The sequence below is a fragment of the Schistocerca americana genome, chromosome 2, assembly GCF_021461395.2.
Source record: "Schistocerca americana isolate TAMUIC-IGC-003095 chromosome 2, iqSchAmer2.1, whole genome shotgun sequence".
Lineage (NCBI taxonomy): Eukaryota > Metazoa > Arthropoda > Insecta > Orthoptera > Acrididae > Schistocerca > Schistocerca americana.
The window spans coordinates 699,244,791-699,265,127 of NC_060120.1; the positions used below are offsets into that span (position 1 = coordinate 699,244,791).

General features: G+C 40.0%; 1 protein-coding gene across 3 annotated transcripts in view; it reads left to right on the forward strand.

Annotated features, from left to right (window-relative positions):
- LOC124593678 (obscurin) overlaps positions 1-20,337 on the forward strand; it is a 688,571-nt gene that overhangs the window by 485,223 nt on the left and 183,011 nt on the right. For all 3 annotated transcript variants that reach the window (XM_047131972.1, XM_047131974.1, XM_047131973.1), the window contains 4 exons: positions 4,994-5,169; positions 5,534-5,648; positions 5,805-6,095; positions 6,674-6,852. In XM_047131972.1, the coding sequence (XP_046987928.1) occupies positions 4,994-5,169; positions 5,534-5,648; positions 5,805-6,095; positions 6,674-6,852 (761 nt within the window). The remainder of the gene's footprint in view (positions 1-4,993; positions 5,170-5,533; positions 5,649-5,804; positions 6,096-6,673; positions 6,853-20,337) is intronic.

A 20,337-nucleotide genomic window follows, 5' to 3' on the forward strand; every position in this document is an offset into this window, starting at 1 on the left:
TGAAAATTACGTGTAGTTCAACATGTTTAAATATGCAGAGTCTCAAGGGTTTAAGAATGTTGCAGCTACAGATGATGATTTTGCTGTCTAATTTCCCTGTAAAACACCTTATCATCATTTATCCTTGGTTCCATAAGTTCTTATCATGACTGGAGCTTTTATCTTTCTTGATACCTATGCAGATTATTGTTGTTTTTATTATTTCATCCTTATTATTATTATTATTATTATTATTATTATCATTATTACTCTGATTTGTTGGATTCAGTTGTGTTCTACTGCAGCTCTTGTCCTGTGCATGAGGCGATTTCATTAATTCTTTTTAGTAACTCTGAGCTGTTCCAGATACTACCATGCTCCTAGTGTTGCTGTGGCAGATAATACTTGCGGTTATGGGATTCTGTTCCCAAGTTCAAAGTTATGACAAGGATGACCTCAGCTAACCTCAGTACTCAGTTCACTATATTTCAGTTTCTGATCTCTTCTTTACTGATGTTGTTGCTGTCAGCTAGGAGGTACATGCCAATTACGGGACACAACTTTTTAACTGTTCAGTGTGTAACCTTCGTCTGGTGCCAGAATGGTGTGATCAGTACATATGTGCTGGCTGTACAATACAGTGCATTGTCCAACTGTTAATGCTGCTCTGAATGTATGACCATACCATTTATTGGAAATCTTTTTTTAACTCAAATGGCTGTAGAAGTTCACCAATGAGGGTATCAGTGCATTTTAATGTATTCATTGCATCAATCCTTTTAAGAGGATACCACTCCCATGTCAACTCTGTTTATGTATTACATGTGTACAATAAGACAGGAGTTTTCATCACTTATATTATTACCAGTAACTTACACCCGATTCTATAGTGAATTGAAACCCCACAAATTGGGTTGGTGCATAAGTTCATAGCATTTTTCCATAGATTTAATGGATGCAAGAGATACACATAACAGAAACTGTAGTCAACAATAATATATTCTCCTTCAGTATCTACAACAGTTTGCCAGTGCTGGGGTAACCTTTCAATTTTACAACTGTAGAAATAATGTGGTTTTGAGAGAAAGAACTTGTTGAGCTATTTTTGGGGTGCATTTTCATCCAGAAACGAAGTTCCTTGAAAGTTGTTTGAAAAAGACTGGAAAGTGTGAAAATCTGAGTGTACAAAAGCAGGTGAATAAACTGGGTACGGAATGACATCCCAACACAACTGCTGTATAGTGTTTTCTGTAAGTCTATCAGAATGTGGACAAGCATTATCATCGGGTAGCATCACTTCACACAGCCTTCCTGGTCTTCATTCCTGAATTGTGTCTGAAAGATGTCTCTGTTCTTGACAATAAATTTCAGCAGTGCCTATATAAGACAACAAGTGTCTGGCACAGTTGTTAGATCGGGTACTGCTGCTACAATGGCAGGTTATCAAGATTTAAGTTAGTTTAAATGTGTTGTTATAGTCTGTGCACAAGCAATGGGACACAGCATTTCCGAGGTAGTGATGAAATGGGGATTTCCCCATACAACCATTTCATGAAAGTACCGTGAATCTCAGGAATTCAGTAAAACATCAAATCTCTGACATCGCTGTGGCCAGAGAAAGATACTGCCAGAACAGGGCCAGCGATGGCTGAAGAGAATTGTTCAATCTGATAGAAGTGCAACCCTTCTGCAAATTGCTGTGGATTTCAATGCTGGTCTCAATGTGCGAACCATTCAACAAAACATAATTTATTTGGGCTTTTGGAGCTGAAGGTCCACTCGTGTACCCTTGATGATTGCATGACACAAAGCTTTATGCCTTGCCGGGCTCGTCAACACCGACATTGGAAACGTGTTGCCTGGTCAGACAAGTCTTGTTTCAAATTGTATTGAGTGGATGGACGTGTATGGGTACGGAGACAACCTCATGAATCTGTGGACCCTGGATGTCGGCAGATGACTGTTCGAGGTGGTGGAGGCTCTGCAGTAGTGTAGGGTGTGTGCTGTTGGAGTGGTATAGGACCCATGATATGTCTAGATACAACTCCGACAGGTGACACATACGTAGGCATCCTGTCTTATCACCTGCATCCATTCGTGTCCATTGTGCATTCTGATGGACTTGGGCAATTCCAGCAGAACAATGCGACACTCCATACATCCAGAATTGCTGCAGAATGGCTCCAGGAACGCTCTCCTGATTTTAAACTGTTCCGCTAGCCACCAAACTCCCCAGACATTATTGAGCATATCTAGGATGCTTTGCAATGTGTGGTTCAGAAGAGATCTCCATCCCTTCACATTCTTACAGATTTATGGACAGCCCTCCAGGATTCATGGTGTCAGTTCCCTTCAGCACTACTTCAGACATTAGTTGAGTCCATGCTACACCATGTTGCGGCACTTCTGCATGCTCGCAGGGGCCCTACATGATATTAGGCAGGTGTACCAGTTTCTTTGGCTCTTCGCTATATTATCAAACAGAAGGGCAACATTTTCTGAAAAAGATTGTTGTACCTGAGGAAACCTCGATACGAGATTTTGAACCAGAACTGAAGTCTCAGTCATCACAATTTAAAAGTTCCGACTCTTTGTGCCTGAAAAAATTCCACCACCAACAATCACAGGTAAAACTGATGATGGTCTTTGGTATGACATAAATGGAGTCATAGCTGCAAATACAGTGCCCCAGAGGACATTCATAACAGGTGCATATTACAAGCTGTTTCTGCAGAATGTTTTGTACCTGAAATTTAATCAAAGATGGCTTGACATGCTTGCAGCTAGTGATCTCATTTTGCATGATAATGCAAGAATGCATACTGTCCTCCCAGTGAGAGAAACACTCAACAAATATGGATGGGAAATACTTCTCCACCCAGCATACAGTCCTGATATGAGGCCATCAGACTTTGATTCATTTCCCAAATTAAAGGAACAACCCCGAGGAAAACATTTTGATACAATTGTTGAAGTTTCCAGTGAGGTGGCGTGAGTAAATCAGGCAACTCAGCAATGGAGTTACGTTGTCTAGAATACGGAAGTTACCAAAGCATTGGGAAGCTGTCACAAGCAAGAATGTAGATTACATTGAAGGCCTGTAAAGTATTTTGTAAAATAAATTATTTTCTTCAGTTCTGTGTTACAGTGCGCAAAACTTTTGAAATGGCCATTGTTGATGTTGGATAACAGCTTACACTTATTATTATTAATATTACTATTGTTGTTGTTGGTGGCAGCAGTAGTGGTGTTCTCATCGAATTGTTAGTGCACACCTACAGAATGCAATGTGTGCACACAACTAGCTGATTCATTTAAACTTCTGCAATTTTCCTCACCTGTAACATTAGTCATATTTTACTGAACTCTGATCTAAATTATGTTCATTGCTTCAGTTGTTTTGAGAAAGAGTTCCTTAAACTGGTAAAAATAACTTGGTTTGTGACACACAAATGGCATTGAGGAGAAAATACACTAGTGATTCAATTTTTAAAAGTATTTCATAGCCAAGGTGGAGCTGGGGAACTCCATACCACAATTAAGTGGAGCACTAACGTTTTTCCATCAGACTCACTAGGATAGGAAAAGTAATCTGTTTAACAGCTTTATGAAAAGCATACGGAAAATACTTCCTCCCTCCATCCACCCAGGTGGGCTTGGCATCAGATTTTCTACATTTTAATTTTTCTTTATGTGTGAAAAAATAACTTTCCCAGAATGAGAGTCATAATTGAAAAAGTAGCTTTTCACTCTTCAAAAATTATACATTTGAATAATCTGATTTTTTTTCTATTCTGCCTGTTTTTATTATCTGTTGCACAGTGCAGTAGATTTTAGAAAATATTTCTCCTACCATTACAATTAAGCAGTACCAGTATTATATTATTTACTTAATTTGTCCAAGATCATTGTTGATTGTGGCATACTACTATCATGGCACAGTGGTAGTTTAATGATTTGTCAGTACCTTCCTCTAACCTGATTGCATAAAGTAATAACTTCATTGTTTTGACAGCTGTAATGATTGCGTATAGTATGTTGTTGACTGTTTTGATGGCTGCCATAACCACGTATAAAATTAGTATAGTGTCTGTGAATATGGAAACAAGAGGGAAGAGAAGGAAAGTCAAGGCATTTCAGAAATGCCAGAGGATCACTAGGCTTAACAGCACCTCTCACTGGAAAACAATAGTTCTCATGCCCTCATTGCCTGATACTGCAAAAATATTTCATGAGTGACTGAAAGATTTTGTAGATAATATAATATTTGGGGACTGTGCCACATAACACCTTCTCTTCTGTGACCTTAGCCATTGATGAAAAATATTTCACCACCAATGTTCAAGCCAACCTCTCTCAGGTCAAAGTTCACGATTTTAAGTGATTGTTGGCTCATTGTCCTACTTATTTACTGGTTGTATGAACATTAACTTGACAAAATTAATCTAAGTTAATGGATTAAGTATAAGATGTATCATATTTTATTTGAGACAAAATAGATAAAGAGGAATCAAACTTTAAAAGATTACTGAAGATGACTGAAACCAACCATCCAGCCAGCCAGCTAACTTGTTGTGGTCTTCATCAGCAGTCTTTACTTGGGCAAGGCTTATGGTGTTCAACAATGTCAGGGTTTCTTTTTCATTGTTATGCAGTAAATTTCTTCAAATTTAGACTTACTTCACATTATTGTTTGCTGCCAAGTTTGTTTGCTCCGTTACACATATTCAATCAGCAGTAATAATGTATGTAATCTGCACAAAGTACCAAGATACATACTCAACTAGCTGCACAATACTTCATGTGTGTATTTACTGTGTGTTATAATGTCTTACCCAAAATGCCCTCAGGCAGGTAGAATGTAAATAGTTGCCTAATTGAATTATTATATATTCTGGCTACATATATTGTATTTTCATAAGAAAATTTGCCATGAGGGTCTTCCACTTATTATCGATGTATGTTTCATTATACCATATATAAATTTATAAAAACATACTCTGTCTTTACCTAGGTTCAAAGATGGTCAGCCTCTACATGCAGATGATCATGTGAAATTGACAGCTCTTCCTGATGGGACTGTGCGGTTACTCATTGAAGGTGTAAAGCCTACTGACTGTGGTGCTTACAAACTTGTAGCCAAAAATAAGAATGGAGAACATGCTGCATTATGTGCTGTTGCTGTTAAACGTAAGTCTCCCTCCCACCTCTGTATGTAATGACACTATGAACACTAAACTCATTTTTAGTTCGTGAGATGTACTACTACAATTTAAATCTGATTTATTATTATTATTTGGTTATTTAGTTTGCTTGATTTCCCTTCTTTGATACTAAAATAAATAAAAAGTAAGGCAGATATGCAACAGATGAAATTAATTAATGTTTTCTTGTGGAACATTACATCCAGTAGGCTGCAAACAGCACTACTCATCTCATAAATCTTAGTTTGGATTATATTTCAATGCTTTATTTCAGATGTTAATTTCTTTCAACCAAGAAATTTTACTGAAGTTTTGAGGTTTAACAGTACCCCTTTGTTTATTTTTTCCAGCAAATAACCGCAAGCCTAGTTTCTCAAAGCCACTTGAAGGTGCTAAATGTGTAGTTGGTGAGCCACTGAAGCTGGAAGCTCAAGTAGCAGCATTTCCAGCACCTGAGGTTAAATGGTAAGTCTGGATTTTACTTCTTCATTAATTGTAGATATAATATTAATTTTTATATGTCTCCATTTGTAAGACTTATAGTGGATTAGAACCACAGAAATGATACGTTCAGGATGAGAAGCAGTGGGACTGTCTAATGTGAAAATATTTAATTTTTAGGTTCAAAGATGGTCAGCCAGTTCGTCCATCTCAGGCAGTTAATTTCGTGAACCAACCTGGTGGTATAATTGGATTACATATAGATTCTGTAAAACCTGAAGATGCTGGTGTTTACACTGTCAGTGTAAGTAATAGGCTTGGTGATATAACTGGCTCTGCCAAGGTTGAAGTTGAACCACGTGAGAAAAAGCCAACATTCCAAGTACCTCTGCTGCCAGCAACTGTTGTTGAAGGTTTTCCTGCTAGATTTGAAGTTAAAGTGGTTGGACATCCACCTGCTACATTGAAATGGTAAGGAATGAAGTGTGAATGTCTTTGAATATCACCATATATTTATATTTCACACTCACACAGTAACAACTAATTTGGGAACTGTTAAATATAATTCTAAAACACAGCAACTGTTAAATACAACACATTACTCATCAATGTATAAAATTATTCATACATATTTCTGGGAATGACATTAAATTTAGATTCTTAATAGACAGTTTTGTGACACTAGAGATCTACACACACGATATACATTACACAAATGCTCATATATATTGTTGCAGGCATTGGTCTACTGTAATTATTGTACTCTTTCACCATCCTTAGAACTGAGGCAGCATTCACTTTCAATAATTCATATGTTGAATTCAGAAAAGGTTGGACCATTTAGCACTAAGCTTTATAAATATTAGACAGGTTTTCTGATCATTGCGTTATAGCCAGTCATTGTATGGGAACATGATAGACACATCTTTTTTTTTCCACAAAATTTTGGTCTCAGTCTGTCATATAACCTTCAGCTGTGTATTAGGTATTATTTAAGAGGTACAGTTTAACGCTGTTTCTGAAGATAATTGTTTTTGCATGTTTTATAGGACTCACAATGGGAAAGAATTTGTTCCTGATGGACAACATGCAAAAATAATGCAGCTGCCTGATGGAACAAGTGCTCTAATTATTGACAAAGCTAAACCTGAAGATGCTGGAGAATATGAAGTAATAGCAACGAATGAGAAAGGATCTGTCCCATCAAAAGCTCAGTTAGATGTTACTGGTATGTACTGAAGCATGTGTGTATTACATCTACATCTACATGACTACTCTGCAATTCACACTTAAGTACTTGGCAGAGGGCTCATTCTACTGCTTTGAGACTGTTTCCCTTCATTCCATTCTTGAATGGTTTGTGGAAAAAACAAACAGTTAAATCATTCCATACAAACTTTGTTTTCTTTTCTTTTACTTTGTATTATGATGGCCTTTTCTCTGTAAGTGAGTGGGACTCAACAAAGTATTTTCGTGGTGACTAAAACTTTGTGGAAAGATCTTGTCGCAACAAGAAATGCCTTTTAATTGAAAGAAAATCAGCCCTCGGTCACTATTTTTAACAAATTAACCTGGTTTCAACAATGCTAGGAGTGTCTTCCTTAGAATTTAAAACAGACACAGGTCTATATTCTATAACATGGTCACAGAATTATGACTAAAAATGTATGATAGAGTATAACTACGGAATTGTTGTGAAAGACTGGCAGTACTTATATGTCATTTATAAAATAATAAACATGCATTAGTCACAAAGATATTTAAGATAAAAGAAAACTGTGTTAGCAAGCCACTAAGGGCTGCTCGTTACTTGCGTGGTGCAGTTTTTGAAACGGACTCTAAGAGTCCACCGGGACCTTTGCCTTTCACGGGCAAGTGCTCTACTGACTGAGCTACCCAAGCATGACTCCCGCCCCGTCCTCACAGCTTTAATTCCGCCAGTACCTCGTCTCCTACCTTCCAAACTTCACAGAAGCTCTCCTGCGAACCAGCACTCCTGGAAGAAAGGATATTGCGGAGGCATGGCTTAGCCACAGGCTGAGGGATGTTTCTAGAATGAAATTTTCACTCTACAGCAGAGTGTGCACTGATATGAAAATTCCTGGCAGATTAAAACTGTGTGCTGGACCGAGACCCGAACCTTTGCCTTTCGCGGGCAAGTGCTTTACCGACTGAGCTACCTAAGCACGACTCACGCCCCGTCCTCACAGGAGAGCTTCTGTGAAGTTTGGAAGGTAGGAGACAAGGTACTGGTGGAATGAAAACTGTGAGGATGGGGCGTGAGTTGCGCTTGGGTAGCTCAGTCGGTAGAGCACTTGCCCATGAAAGGCAAAGGTCCCGAGTTCGAGTCTCAGTCCGGCACACAGTTTTAATCTGCCAGGAAGTTTCATATCAGCGCACACTCTGCTGTAGAGTGAAAATTTCATTCTCTAAGAGTCCATTTCGCAACCTGCACCACGCAAATAACGAGCAGCCCTTAGTGGCTTGCCATCACAGTTTTCTTTATCTTAAATATCTTTGTGATTAATGCCCTTTTGGCATAATTATTATTTTATAAATGACATATAAGTACTGCCAGTCTTTCACGACGATTCCGTACTTATACTCTATCATTCAGTTTTAGTCATAATTCTGTGACCATGTTATAGAATATAGACAAGTCCTTGTTTTAAATTCTGAGGAAGACCCTCCTAGCAGTGTCAAAACCAGGTTAATTTGTTAAAAATAGTGACCGAGGGCTGATTTTCTTTCAATTGTGACTATTCACGGTCTCTGAACGTGCAGCCATGTACAAGATTTTGAGAAATGCCTTTGTTTTCATGATTTCCACCTCAACTTGTGTGTCATATCTGTGACACTCTCTTCCCTATTTTGTGGTAGCACAAAACAAGTTTCTCTTCTTTGCTCTTTTTCAGTGTCCCTATTGATACAGTTTGCCAAGGATCCCACACCACACAGCAGTAATCTGTAGGAGGATGGACAAGTGTAATGTAGGCAGTCCGTTTAGTAGATTTTTTGCATATTCTGACAGTTCTGCCCATTAAATGCAGTCTTTGTTTCACCTTGCCCACAATATTTTCTATGTGGTCTTTCCTGTGTACATTTCTGTTTTATCTGTACATGTTTTATAGTGAAACTGTAAAAGGAAACATAATGCTGTTCTTTTTCTGTAGAAATAGCTCCTTTGACTTGTTTTAAAGAGGTTACATGCTTCAACAATATTTTGGGCCATGGTAGATAAAAACAATTATTTGGTATACTGGTAGTATACTAAATGTGAAATGAGATAGGTGGTGTTATCACTGTAGGGAACAGGTGGGAGAGAGTATATTCTTGAGTAGTACAGCATGATAGAATTTGAGTGAGGGATTGAAGGTGAGTCCTTTGAAAGGGATTTTCATGGCAGTCTGTTAAATTCTGCATTTATATGTCAACAGTGATCCTGAGTTTCATAATTATCATATAGGTTGGTTTTTACATATTTGGACATGGAATGATTTCATGAACTGTGCTGTTTGATATGTGCGGCATTTTAGTAGCTTTACAGAATTTTCTTATGTGATATTTCAATATAATAACTTCAGCAAAGGCACAAATATTGTCCATATACCAGATTTTTAAAAAAAATCATTATGCCATCCCTTTTACTCACATCCTGTATCCAAAGGAAATTGGGCCTCATTAGTCTTTATGTACAGGATAGAGCAGAGGAAACGCATGTTTTTCACTATTGAATGACTGGGACTTGGTTTGATAAAAATAATAAAAACAATCATTAAGTGATAGATTTTTAATGCAGTTTTGAAGCAAACATACTTTAATTAGGTTCGAAAAATAATATCTTGGTTTCATTTGCCACGGCTTCACTTTCCTGACGAATGGAATTCTTTAGGTCATTGATTGTGTGAGGCTTGTTCATGTAGACTTTTGATTTTAAACATCCCCACAAAAAAAAGTCGCATATCGACAAATCGGGTGAGTGAGGGGGCCAGTAAACATCACCATATCTCGAAATAACATGTCCTGGGAACATTTGTTGAAGCACTTCCATGAATGCTCTCACCATGTGTGCTGTGGCACTGTCCTGCTGAAACCATATTTCTCTCATGTTCACTTGACGCCTCTCAAGTTCTGGACAAAGAAAGTTGTTTAACATTTTAATATAGCGTGCTGATGTCACAGTAACTGCAGTTCCTTCCTCTTCAAAAAAATATGGTCCAGCAATCCTCATCTTTGAAATGCAGCACCACACTGTTACATTTAAACGGTGGAGAGGCCTTTGGTGTAATTCATGTGGGTTCTCCAGCACCCAGTACCGATAATTTTGAACATTGACCTAACTGTCTACATAAAAATGTGCTTCATCACTCATGAAGACGGTAGCATCTGTATCTTCTGTAAAAAATTCGTCCATTACGCGACAAAACTCTCTGCACTGCACAAAATCCCCTTCACTAAGCTGCTGGACAATCATGACCTTGTACGGGTGAAACTTAAGATCATCATATAAGATGCATTGAAGTGAACAACGTGACATACTCAGCGCTACAGCCTGTTGTCTAGCCGATCGTTTAAGACTAGCAAAAACTGCCATTCTCACTCGGTCTACGAACTGAATGGGGAAGACCTGGTAGTTTCTTTTTCATCACAGATCTAGTAGTTCTAAATGGTGCAACCCATCAGAGTACAGTATTTTGATCAAGCACTGCACTTCAACATCCAACTCTAAAATTTTGACGGAAACTACGTTGCACTGTGACTATGGAATCATTGTTTCTAAAGTACTGCTTGACAATGAACACATGATGCTATATGCTCCAACGCTCCATAGTGACTGAACTGCATTGTATGGGTAGTCTGCCATCATTAATTCTACCCCCTCTGATTGCTGCATACTATCGGTTCAAAAAACATGTGTTTTCTCTGCTTCACCCTGTACAAAGAAGTTTACCCTTATTCACACTTTGTACTTGTAGAAGACTTATTGCTGCATGCTGCATTTACAACAGAGAGAAATGTGAAACAGCAAAAAGTAACGGAAGTTTTTGAGCACTGTAGCAAAATTCAACTGCTGCAACTAGCATTCATTAACAATACATGTCTGCCTTCTTCTGCACCTACATTTACATTAACTGCTAGTTCTCCATGACTGTGCAAAATATTGTGGAACCCAACAGTTAGCATCTGCTACTAAGCAGTATCATTTGAGTGGTTGTATTATGTCTTGCTACATGCATCAAGCAAATTGAGTATGTCAGGAAAACCAGAAAAATTCAATGTCATACAATGGAAATTGGAAATACTCATTCAATGGAAGAGTAAAGGAGAAATGTCAGTGGTAACCAAAGTACTCTTCATAACACCCTATAAGGTAGCTTATGGTGTGCAAATGTAGACAAGAGATTGGCAAACTCATACAGCTTTGGCAACAAATTGTGTGGTGATCAGTTCTTTTTGAGACCCTTTCATTTTTGCTTGCTCACAATTCCCCGTTTTTGATATAATTGTGTAATGCTGGATGAGCTTAAAAATAAAGATGAAAATCAAAAGTACTATACCTAATAATAAGAGCATACCCGAGATATGAGCTAGAGGTAGGGGAGGGGGGAGGGGAGAAGGGGGGGGGGGGGGAGGCACACACATTAGTTTCATGTTGAAAGACGAAACAGTTTTGAGATTTCATGACAAATGACTCTGGATACACTTGCCATTAATTAGTATCCATTACATGTTCTGCCTTTCTTCAAACTGATACTGGATTGATATGTCTGAGTGTGTGGTAGGGCATGATGTAAGTCTGGTTTCTGAAGATAATTTTTTTTCTTGGGGATTGGCATCTGCAACCTCCACCGCCCACCCCTCCCTCTTGCTGCACCCCAGGTACATTTGTGCACTTTGACAACCACGTTTTAAAATACTGATAAAAATTTTAGCAAAAATATTTTAAACTCAATATTTGTAAAATGTTTGTAACAATAATTCTTTCTATTGTAATGCATACTCCATTTAAAAAAGATTGTCCAATTGCTCAGTAATCCCTCCAAAGAATTACCACGTGTGCCTCATAAGCTGAGAAGTGAAATTCATGCAGGGAGCTAATTAAATAAATTTATTTAATTGCATTTTAAAATATTATTTTGTAAGAACTCTTAGAATATATGGGTACAAACTTAAACACTGACTTCGATGAATATTATTTGTCAAAGTTTTGATGGTCACATTCTACAAAATTGTATTGTCTTTACACACTTCCATTCTGAAGACATTGAACTTGCAGGTATTCTAAGTCTTTCTAGGGCCAGTTAATATGAATGTGGACAAACAAGTTTTCTTTCTTCTCGTGACAAGAGAAGATCACACAATACTTCTGGAGAAAGATTTCAGAAATGTACTTCTCAGTGATACCCATAGCTTTTAAATTGTAATTTTTAGGAAAGATGACACATAAGTGTTGCAGATGGCTTTTGGACAAAGCCTTCTTCAGAAAAGGCAAAACATAGAAAAACACACAAATTCACACAAGAAAGCACACCTCATGCAAACATGACTGCCACCTCCGGTAGCTCGGACTGGAATGTGCTTGCTTTTGTGAATGTGTGTTTGTTTCCTTTCCTGAAGAAGGCCTTAACCAATAGTTAAGTGTGTTACAGTCTTTTTGTTGTACCTGTCTTCAACTCAGTGTGCCATCTTTACAGTGAGTAGCAATCTATTCTTCTTCTAATGTCATTGATATTCCAACCTGGAGTTTGCATTGTTTGAAACTTAACAATACCAGAGAAGGAAAGTTGCTACTCACCATGTAGCGGAGATGCTGAGTCGCAATAGGCACAACAAAAAGATTCACACAATTATAGCTTTCGGCCATTAAGGCCTTTGTCAGCAGCAGACACACATACACACATGCACACACACACACTCACGCAAACACAACTTTCACACACTTCTGCAGTCTCACAGAGCTGAAACCACACTGTGAGCAGCAGCACCAGTGCATGATGGAAGTGGTGACTGGGTGGGTGTAAGGAGGAGGCTGGGGCGGGGAGGGGGAGGGATAGTATAGTGGGAGTAGCGAACAGTAAAGTGTTGCAGTTTAGATGGAGGGCAGGAGAGAAGGTGCAGAGGGGGGAGGGGAAAAGTAACGGAAAGGAGAGAAATAAAAAGAAATTAAAAGACTGGGTGTGGCGGTGAAATGACGGCTGTGTAGTGCTGGAATGGGAACAGGGAGGGGGCTGGATGGGTGAGGACAGTGACTAATGAATGTTGAGGCCAGGAGGGTTACGGGAACATAGGACGTATTGCAGGGAAAGTTCCCACTTGCACAATTCAGAAAAGCTGGTGTTGGTGGGAAGGATCCATATGGCACAGGCTGTGAAGCAGTCACTGAGATGAGGGATATCATGTTTGGCAGCGTCTTCAGCAACAGGGTGGTCCACTTGTTTTTTGGTCACAGTTTGTCAGTGGCCGTTCATGCGGACAGACAGCTTGTTGGTTGTCATGCCTACATAGAATGCAGCACAGTGGTTGCAGCTTAGCTTGTAAATCACATGACTGGTTTCACAGGTAGCCCTGCCTTTGATGGGATAGGTGATGTTAGTGACCAGACTGGAGTAGATGGTGGTAGGAGAATGTATGGGACAGGTCTTGCATCTAGGTCTATTACAGGGGTATGAGCCATGAGGTAAGGGATTGGAAACAGGGGTTGTGTAAAGATGGACGAGTATATTGTGTAGGTTTGGTGGATGGTGGAATACCACGGTAGGAGGAGTGGGAAGGATAGTGGGCAGGACATTTCTCATTTCAGGGCACAACGAGAGGTAATCAAAACCCTGGCGGAGAATGTAATTCAGTTGCTCCAGTCCTGGATGGTACTGAGTTATGAGGGGAATGCTCCTCTGTGGCCAGACTGTGGGACTTCAGGAGATGTTGGAAAACTGGAAAGATAAGGCACGGGAGATTTGTTTTTGTACAAGGATGGGAGGATAATTACAGTCAGTGAAGGCTTCTGTGAGACTCTCGGTATATTTTGAGAGGGACTGCTCGTCACTGCAGATGCAACGACCATTGGTGGCTAGGGTGCACGAAAGGGATTTCTTGGTATGGAATGGGTGGCAGCTGTTGAAGTGGAGGTATTGCTGGTGGTTAGTAGGTTTGATATGGATGGAGGTAATGATGTAGCCATTTCTGAGGTGAAGGTCAACATCTGGGAAGGTGGCTTGTTGGGTTGGCCGGCCGAGGTGACCAAGCGGTTCTAGGCGCTTTAGTCTGGAACCGCGCAACCACTACGGTCGCAGGTTCGAATCCTGCCTCAGGCATGGATGTGTGTGATGTCCTTACGTTCGTTAGGTTTAAGTAGTTCTAAGTTCTAGGGGACTGATGACCACAGATGTTAAGTCCCATAGTGCTCAGAGCCATTTTTTTGTTGGGTTGAGTAGGACCAGGTGAAGCAAATGGGGGAGAAGTTGTTGAGGTTCATCTACATCTACATTTATACTCCGCAAGCCACCCAACGGTGTGTGGCGGAGGGCACTTTACGTGCCACTGTCATTACCTCCCTTTCCTGTTCCAGTCGCGTATGGTTCGCGGGAAGAACGACTGTCTGAAAGCCTCCGTGCGCACTCTAGTCTCTCTAATTTTACATTCGTGATCTCCTCGGGAGGTATAAGTAGGGGGAAGCAATATATTCGATACCTCATCCAGAAACGCACCCTCTCGAAACCTGGCGAGCAAGCTACACCGCGATGCAGAGCGCCTCTCTTGCAGAGTCTGCCACTTGAGTTTGTTAAACATCTCCGTAACGCTATCACGGTTACCAAATAACCCTGTGACGAAACGCGCCGCTCTTCTTTGGATCTTCTCTATCTCCTCCGTCAACCTGATCTGGTACAGATCCCACACTGATGAGCAATACTCAAGTATAGGTCGAACGAGTGTTTTGTAAGTCACCTCCGTTGTTGATGGACTACATTTTCTAAGGACTCTCCCAATGAATCTCAACCTGGTACCCACCTTACCAACAATTAATTTTATATGATCATTCCACTTCAAATTGTTCCGCACGCATACTCCCAGATATTTTACAGAAGTAACTGCTACCAGTGTTTGTTCCACTATCATATAATCATACAATAAAGGATCCTTCTTTCTATGTATTCGCAATACATTACATTTGTCTATGTTAAGGGTCAGTTGCCACTCCCTGCACCACGTGCCTATCCGCTGCAGGTCTTCCTGCATTTCGCTACAATTTTCTAATGCTGCAACTTCTCTGTAGGTTCTGGGGGAATGTGAATAAGGTGTCTTCACCTTCAATCCAGATAGCAAAGATGTCATCAATGAATCAGAACCAGGTGAGGGGTTTAGGATTCTGGGCTTTTAGGAAGGATTCCTCTAGGTGGCCCATGAATAGGTTAGCATAGGATGGTGCCATGCAGGTGCCTATAGCCATACTGTGGATTTGTTTGTAGGTAATGCCTTCAAGGGAGAAGTAATTGTGGGTGAGGATATAGTTGGTCATGGAGACTGGGAAGGAGTTTGTTGGTTTGGAATCCATAGGGCGTCTGAAAAGATAGTGTTCGACAGCAGTCAGGCCATGGGCATTAGGAATGTTAATGTACAGGCAGGTGGCATCAATAGTGATGAGCAGGGCTCCATGTGGTAAAGGGACAGGAACTGTGGACAGTTGGTCAAGAAAATGGTTGGTATCTTTTATATAGGAGGATAGGTTCCGGGTAATAGGTTGAAGGTGTTGGTCTACGAGAGCGGAGATTCTCTCAGTGGGGGCACAGTAACCGGCACAATGGGGCATCCTGGGTGGTTGGTTTCATGGACTTTAGAAAGCATGTAGCAGGTGGGAGTGTGGGGAGTGGTAGGGGTAAGTAGAGAGATGAACTCAGGGGAGAGGTTCTGGGATGGGCCTAAGGATTTGAGTAGTGACCGGAGATCCTGCTGGGTTACTGGAATGGGATCACTGTGGCATAGTTTGTAGATGGAAGTATCTGACAGCTGATGGGGTCTTCTGTCTCATAATCCTTGCAGTTCAAAACAACAGTGGTGAAGCCTTTGTCAGTAGGTAGGATTATATGGTCAGGATCAGTTTTTAGATGGTGAACTGTGGATGTAAGGTTAGTTTGCATATTGGGGGATTTGGGGAATGATGTTAAGGCAAGGTTGGAGGTTAAGAAATTCTGGAAAGTTAACAGGCAGTGGTTTAGAGGCAGTGGGGGTGGATCACAGTAGGATGGAGGAGTGAACTGAGTTAGGCAAGGTTCAATATTGGTCTTTGGTTGAGCCTGATTGGTCGAGCATCTGGCGAATAAGTGTTTCCACTGTAGGGACCGGGAGAAGGAGAGAAGGTCTTTAACTAGTCCTGCGTGGTTGAATTTTGGAGTGGGGCAAAAGGTGAGGCCTTTGGAAAGGACTGATATTTCTGTGGGACTAAGGCTTCTGGAGGAAAGGTTCATAACAGTGTTGCGGGTCCGTTTAGGTTCTTGGTTCTGTGTGGTGTTGGGAGGGAGTTTTGGAGGGTGAGGTAAGTGTAGTAGGTCTACAAGACAGGGTTTGTCAGCTATGAGGGGGCATGGGGGAGGTTGTTGTAGAAGTGGTGGACAGTGGTACTCCAAGGTGGGAATAGGAAGTGAATAGGATGGAGAGCTTTTTGAGGTCGTTGTGCATGTTGCTCAAGTTCCTGCAGTGCAAGAGTTTCAATGTGTGTTTTGGGTTCCAGGAATTTGGGATTACATAGCAGGAGAATTTTGCGGATGGAGAGAAGGTCCTGAAAGAAGGATTGGGCTTGGTTGACATGTTTTTGAGGATTACGTTGATGAGGGCTAAGGATTGGCAGAATATAAACAGGTGGAGGTCATTGTGGAAGGAGGGGTGGCAACCAGAGATAGGTAATTTGATGGTAAGGCTATTAGGGGGGATTTCGTGAGCCAAGCAACAATGCAGGAACAGTATGTGGGACTGGGATCTGGCTAGGGATAAGGAAACTTTTCTGTATTGACGCAGATGGAAGGAGCAAGGATCCATGGTGGTGCAAAAAATGCGAAAAATTACGTAAGAAAGTAGAATTACGTCCGAAAAATTACGCAAAAATAGACCCAAATATGTGTGAAAAGTACAAAAAGGACGAAATGGATGCACAAGGGGGAAAAAAACGAGATGAAATCTGAGGAAGACGACGATAGTGGAAAGCAAAAACTCACTAAAATTGGCGAGAAGTCACAAGGGTCAAAGTAGAGTGTTACTAATCAATAATAAATATATGTATATTACTGTGGGTAGCAGGTTTGAGGGCCGATAAGTGTAAGGGGGACGGCAGATGTGACTGGATGTCGTGGATTTAGTGGGTGCAGACAGGGATAGAATGGGGAAAGTGTGGGGGATGGGGAGAGGTTCGTAGGTAGAGATGTAAGATCGTGTGGCACTGGAAAAGTGCAGGAGATAACATGCAAAAATTCGGTAATTAACACAGGGAGCATGATCAGTTTGAAGGTATAGGCTTCATTATATCGGCAGGAGTATTGTGGGACCTAAGATGCTGCACTAACAATCAGTGTGGTCTTGAAGCTGTCTACTGCGCATGGCCGAGACGGTTGATACGGTGTGGCTCGCAAGTAGAGAGTGCAGTGCAGTTTGTAAGGCAACAAGAGAACCGTGGCTACTGCTGAGAAAGGCCTTAATGGCCTTTTAGAAACTGTGTTGCTTTTTGTTTCACATTGGAGTATTTCAACCCAGTAAATTTTAAGTAGCATGAAATGGATCAAGCCATTAGGCCTTTTCAGGGCAGAAAATAGAATAGAGGATAATATTTCTATTTGCCTTTCAGTATTTTTCACACAACTGGCTTTATCAAAATTCAGAGTGGTGTCAAGTTTTATGCAATAATCAATTACATATACAGAAAATAGCAAGCTTATTTAAGAACTGAAAGATTTTCTTCATCAGTCAGGGAAAACATATACTTGAGTGATTAGTTTGTAGGGATTCGTCAGTTGAATAGAATTCACTGTATTTAACACTTTCAACACTGCCCTCTTTACACTCGGAACTTGGCTGTGAACTGGCATATTTAATGGATGTCTGAAATTAGATTTCAAAGAACAGAAAAATAATAGGAATATGGTTCTTGCATTATTTAAAAGGAAAAAATAAAAGCTTTACATGAATGTGAGTTTATTTTACAATATAAAATACAAATAGGTGTTATAATTAAAGAAAGAAAACACAAAAATGTCGTGAACAAAAAGTTTTACATGATCTTTCTCTTGAGTAATGCCATTATACTGAATCTAAATTTAAAAAAAAAATATCACTGGGATGTCTAACTGCAGGTACCTGTATAGAGTATTTTAATAGTTCAGATGTAGTTTGCCTTTGTGTGAAAACCCTGGAAACACTGTGGGACGCAAAGGCTAACGCCACAGTCCTTGCACCACCATCTACTTTTCTTCCTTATGTGCTTACCCGTCTTCTTCTTCCCCCTGTCTGAACATACTTAGCAATACCTAGTAGTATTCACCTTGTTTTCGCAGTGGGTGGGACCTTCTCTGTAAGGGCCTTGCAAATGTCCTCTCAATTTGTGAGGATGAAGCGGCTTGTTGCTGAAAAATATTTCCGCCCTTCTCAGCCAATTTCTTCCCCACTTTGTGAATAAAGTCTACTAGGGATACATTCTTCCTAGTCTTCTCTTTACATAAAATAAAACTGTTGACAGTTGACATAATAAACAAATGGAAAATCAGCTTTTTTCGCCACTTCAAAGTTTTTCGGGCAAACGGTTAATAGCTGGAGAACTGATCTCCTCTGTCAACCCCAGCTTTATTCTTATTGTAATCAATAATAATGTCTGGCTTTACAATTTCTGCTATTCCACCTTTGGCCCGCACTTGAATACTAGTGCTGGTAGACCTATGCTTTGTGGAAAGACAAAAAACATCTCGTTTTGACTTCGACTTCACTGCCAAGAGATGGTGTTTCCTTTGAAGAACTATCTGACCTTTTTTTTAGTTTTAGTGTTTTGAATATTCGCAGCAAACGTTTCCTGTTTTTCATTACAGTTCCCACTCCAAGAGTTTTATTTTCCCACAACATGTCCAAAAGACATCCATATAAATGCAATGTCCTTTGCCGAAGGACTGTGAACACAACCTTTTTGCAAGGCCCTGTATACTATTGCCAACATTCCCTGCAGAACATGTATATACATCACAGTTCAACATATAACCAGTTGATGAATCGCAGGCAGCATAAAATTTTATCCCATATTTATTGGGTTTGTTTTTCATGTATACTCTGAAGCGAATTCTACCAGGGTAGCATTCATTTCACGTTAAGTGAGGAGAGCCCTGTGTCATAGTGACGTGGGCAAGCGTCATGATGTTTCACGAGATGTCCGATCGACTGTTGTGTGCCTTTTCGATATGCATTGCTATTTGTTTGTGTTAGACATAGGCAAACTGAAACACACAACTGTTCCGAAACAAATGACACAGTACGATATAATGTTTCGAAACAGTTTGTGTTTCATAATTGTATAGGCCTCCACATTATATCATATTGGGTGTCTACTGTTTAAATATTGTCTCATAAACACAAATGAGGTGCGAGAACACCAATCATAACGCAGAAAGTATGAAAATTTCACTTAGGCGTCTTGGCAGTTCCGTATTTTCTGCAACAAATGCGCTGTTTTCGTGTCATGTGACTTTCATATTTCCCAATTGGCTGAGGTCAGAGTTTGTATGTTTGACATAACAGATTTTGCCAAACAAGTTTCCCTGTATTCTAGTGCTAATTTTGATAGGTTTTATGAGTGGTGATCTGTATGTGCTCTTGAAAAGGTATATCATGGGATACAATTTATTGAGAGGCGCTGAATTAACGTTTATGAGTGTGGCCCTCACACTTTTCTCACTCACTGTTAAATTTTCCATTGTGTTCGGTATGTTTCCCTGAAGTATAAAATCCAGACTAAAATTTAAAGCAATTCACACGGTGTACTGCCTTTGTGATACCTATATCATGGCAGATCTGGCTCTACACCACTTACAATACTTGTTACGGAAGTTTGTTCGATGTACAGGTATATGGCGTTTCCCCAAGTACTCAGAGCAAGCAGATATATTATCATTTTATTACAAACTTCCCCAGGAAAACAGAGATAAGGTTAAGTTTCCGTTGCAATGCCATTTTTATCACAGTATCTGAAAGCCAAAAACAAAAGTATCAAAGTACCGTTGTTGACTTGCCTGAGAATCACCTAGAGGATAGGTCCACTTGCTAGATCCAAATACTGAGATGTCTGTCACCTTTAAGCACCAGGTGCCCACTGCATCTTTAACCAAATATATGGCACAACACCCAAAGTTTCCTTGAACCTTCTCAGCTTCAGTCACACTTTTCCCATTAAAAAACTTACGATTTTTTGTAATATGGACGAATGTGATAATGTGCAGAGGCATTAAGAATTTTCTTAGAAGCGTATGAATGTCAGTCATACACCTAAAAGGAAAATTTATGAGTAACTGCACATTTGTTTATCAATACACAAAGGAAGAAGTTCCTTTTAAAGAAAGTTTGTGTCCAAAGAGTACTTGTGATTCTTGTACTATGTGATGTTTCATATGTGATGGTGGCATACTGTGTTTATTCTCAATAGACATGGCATACATTTTGTGGGTGTATGGCATGATTACTGTAGCTACTTCCATAC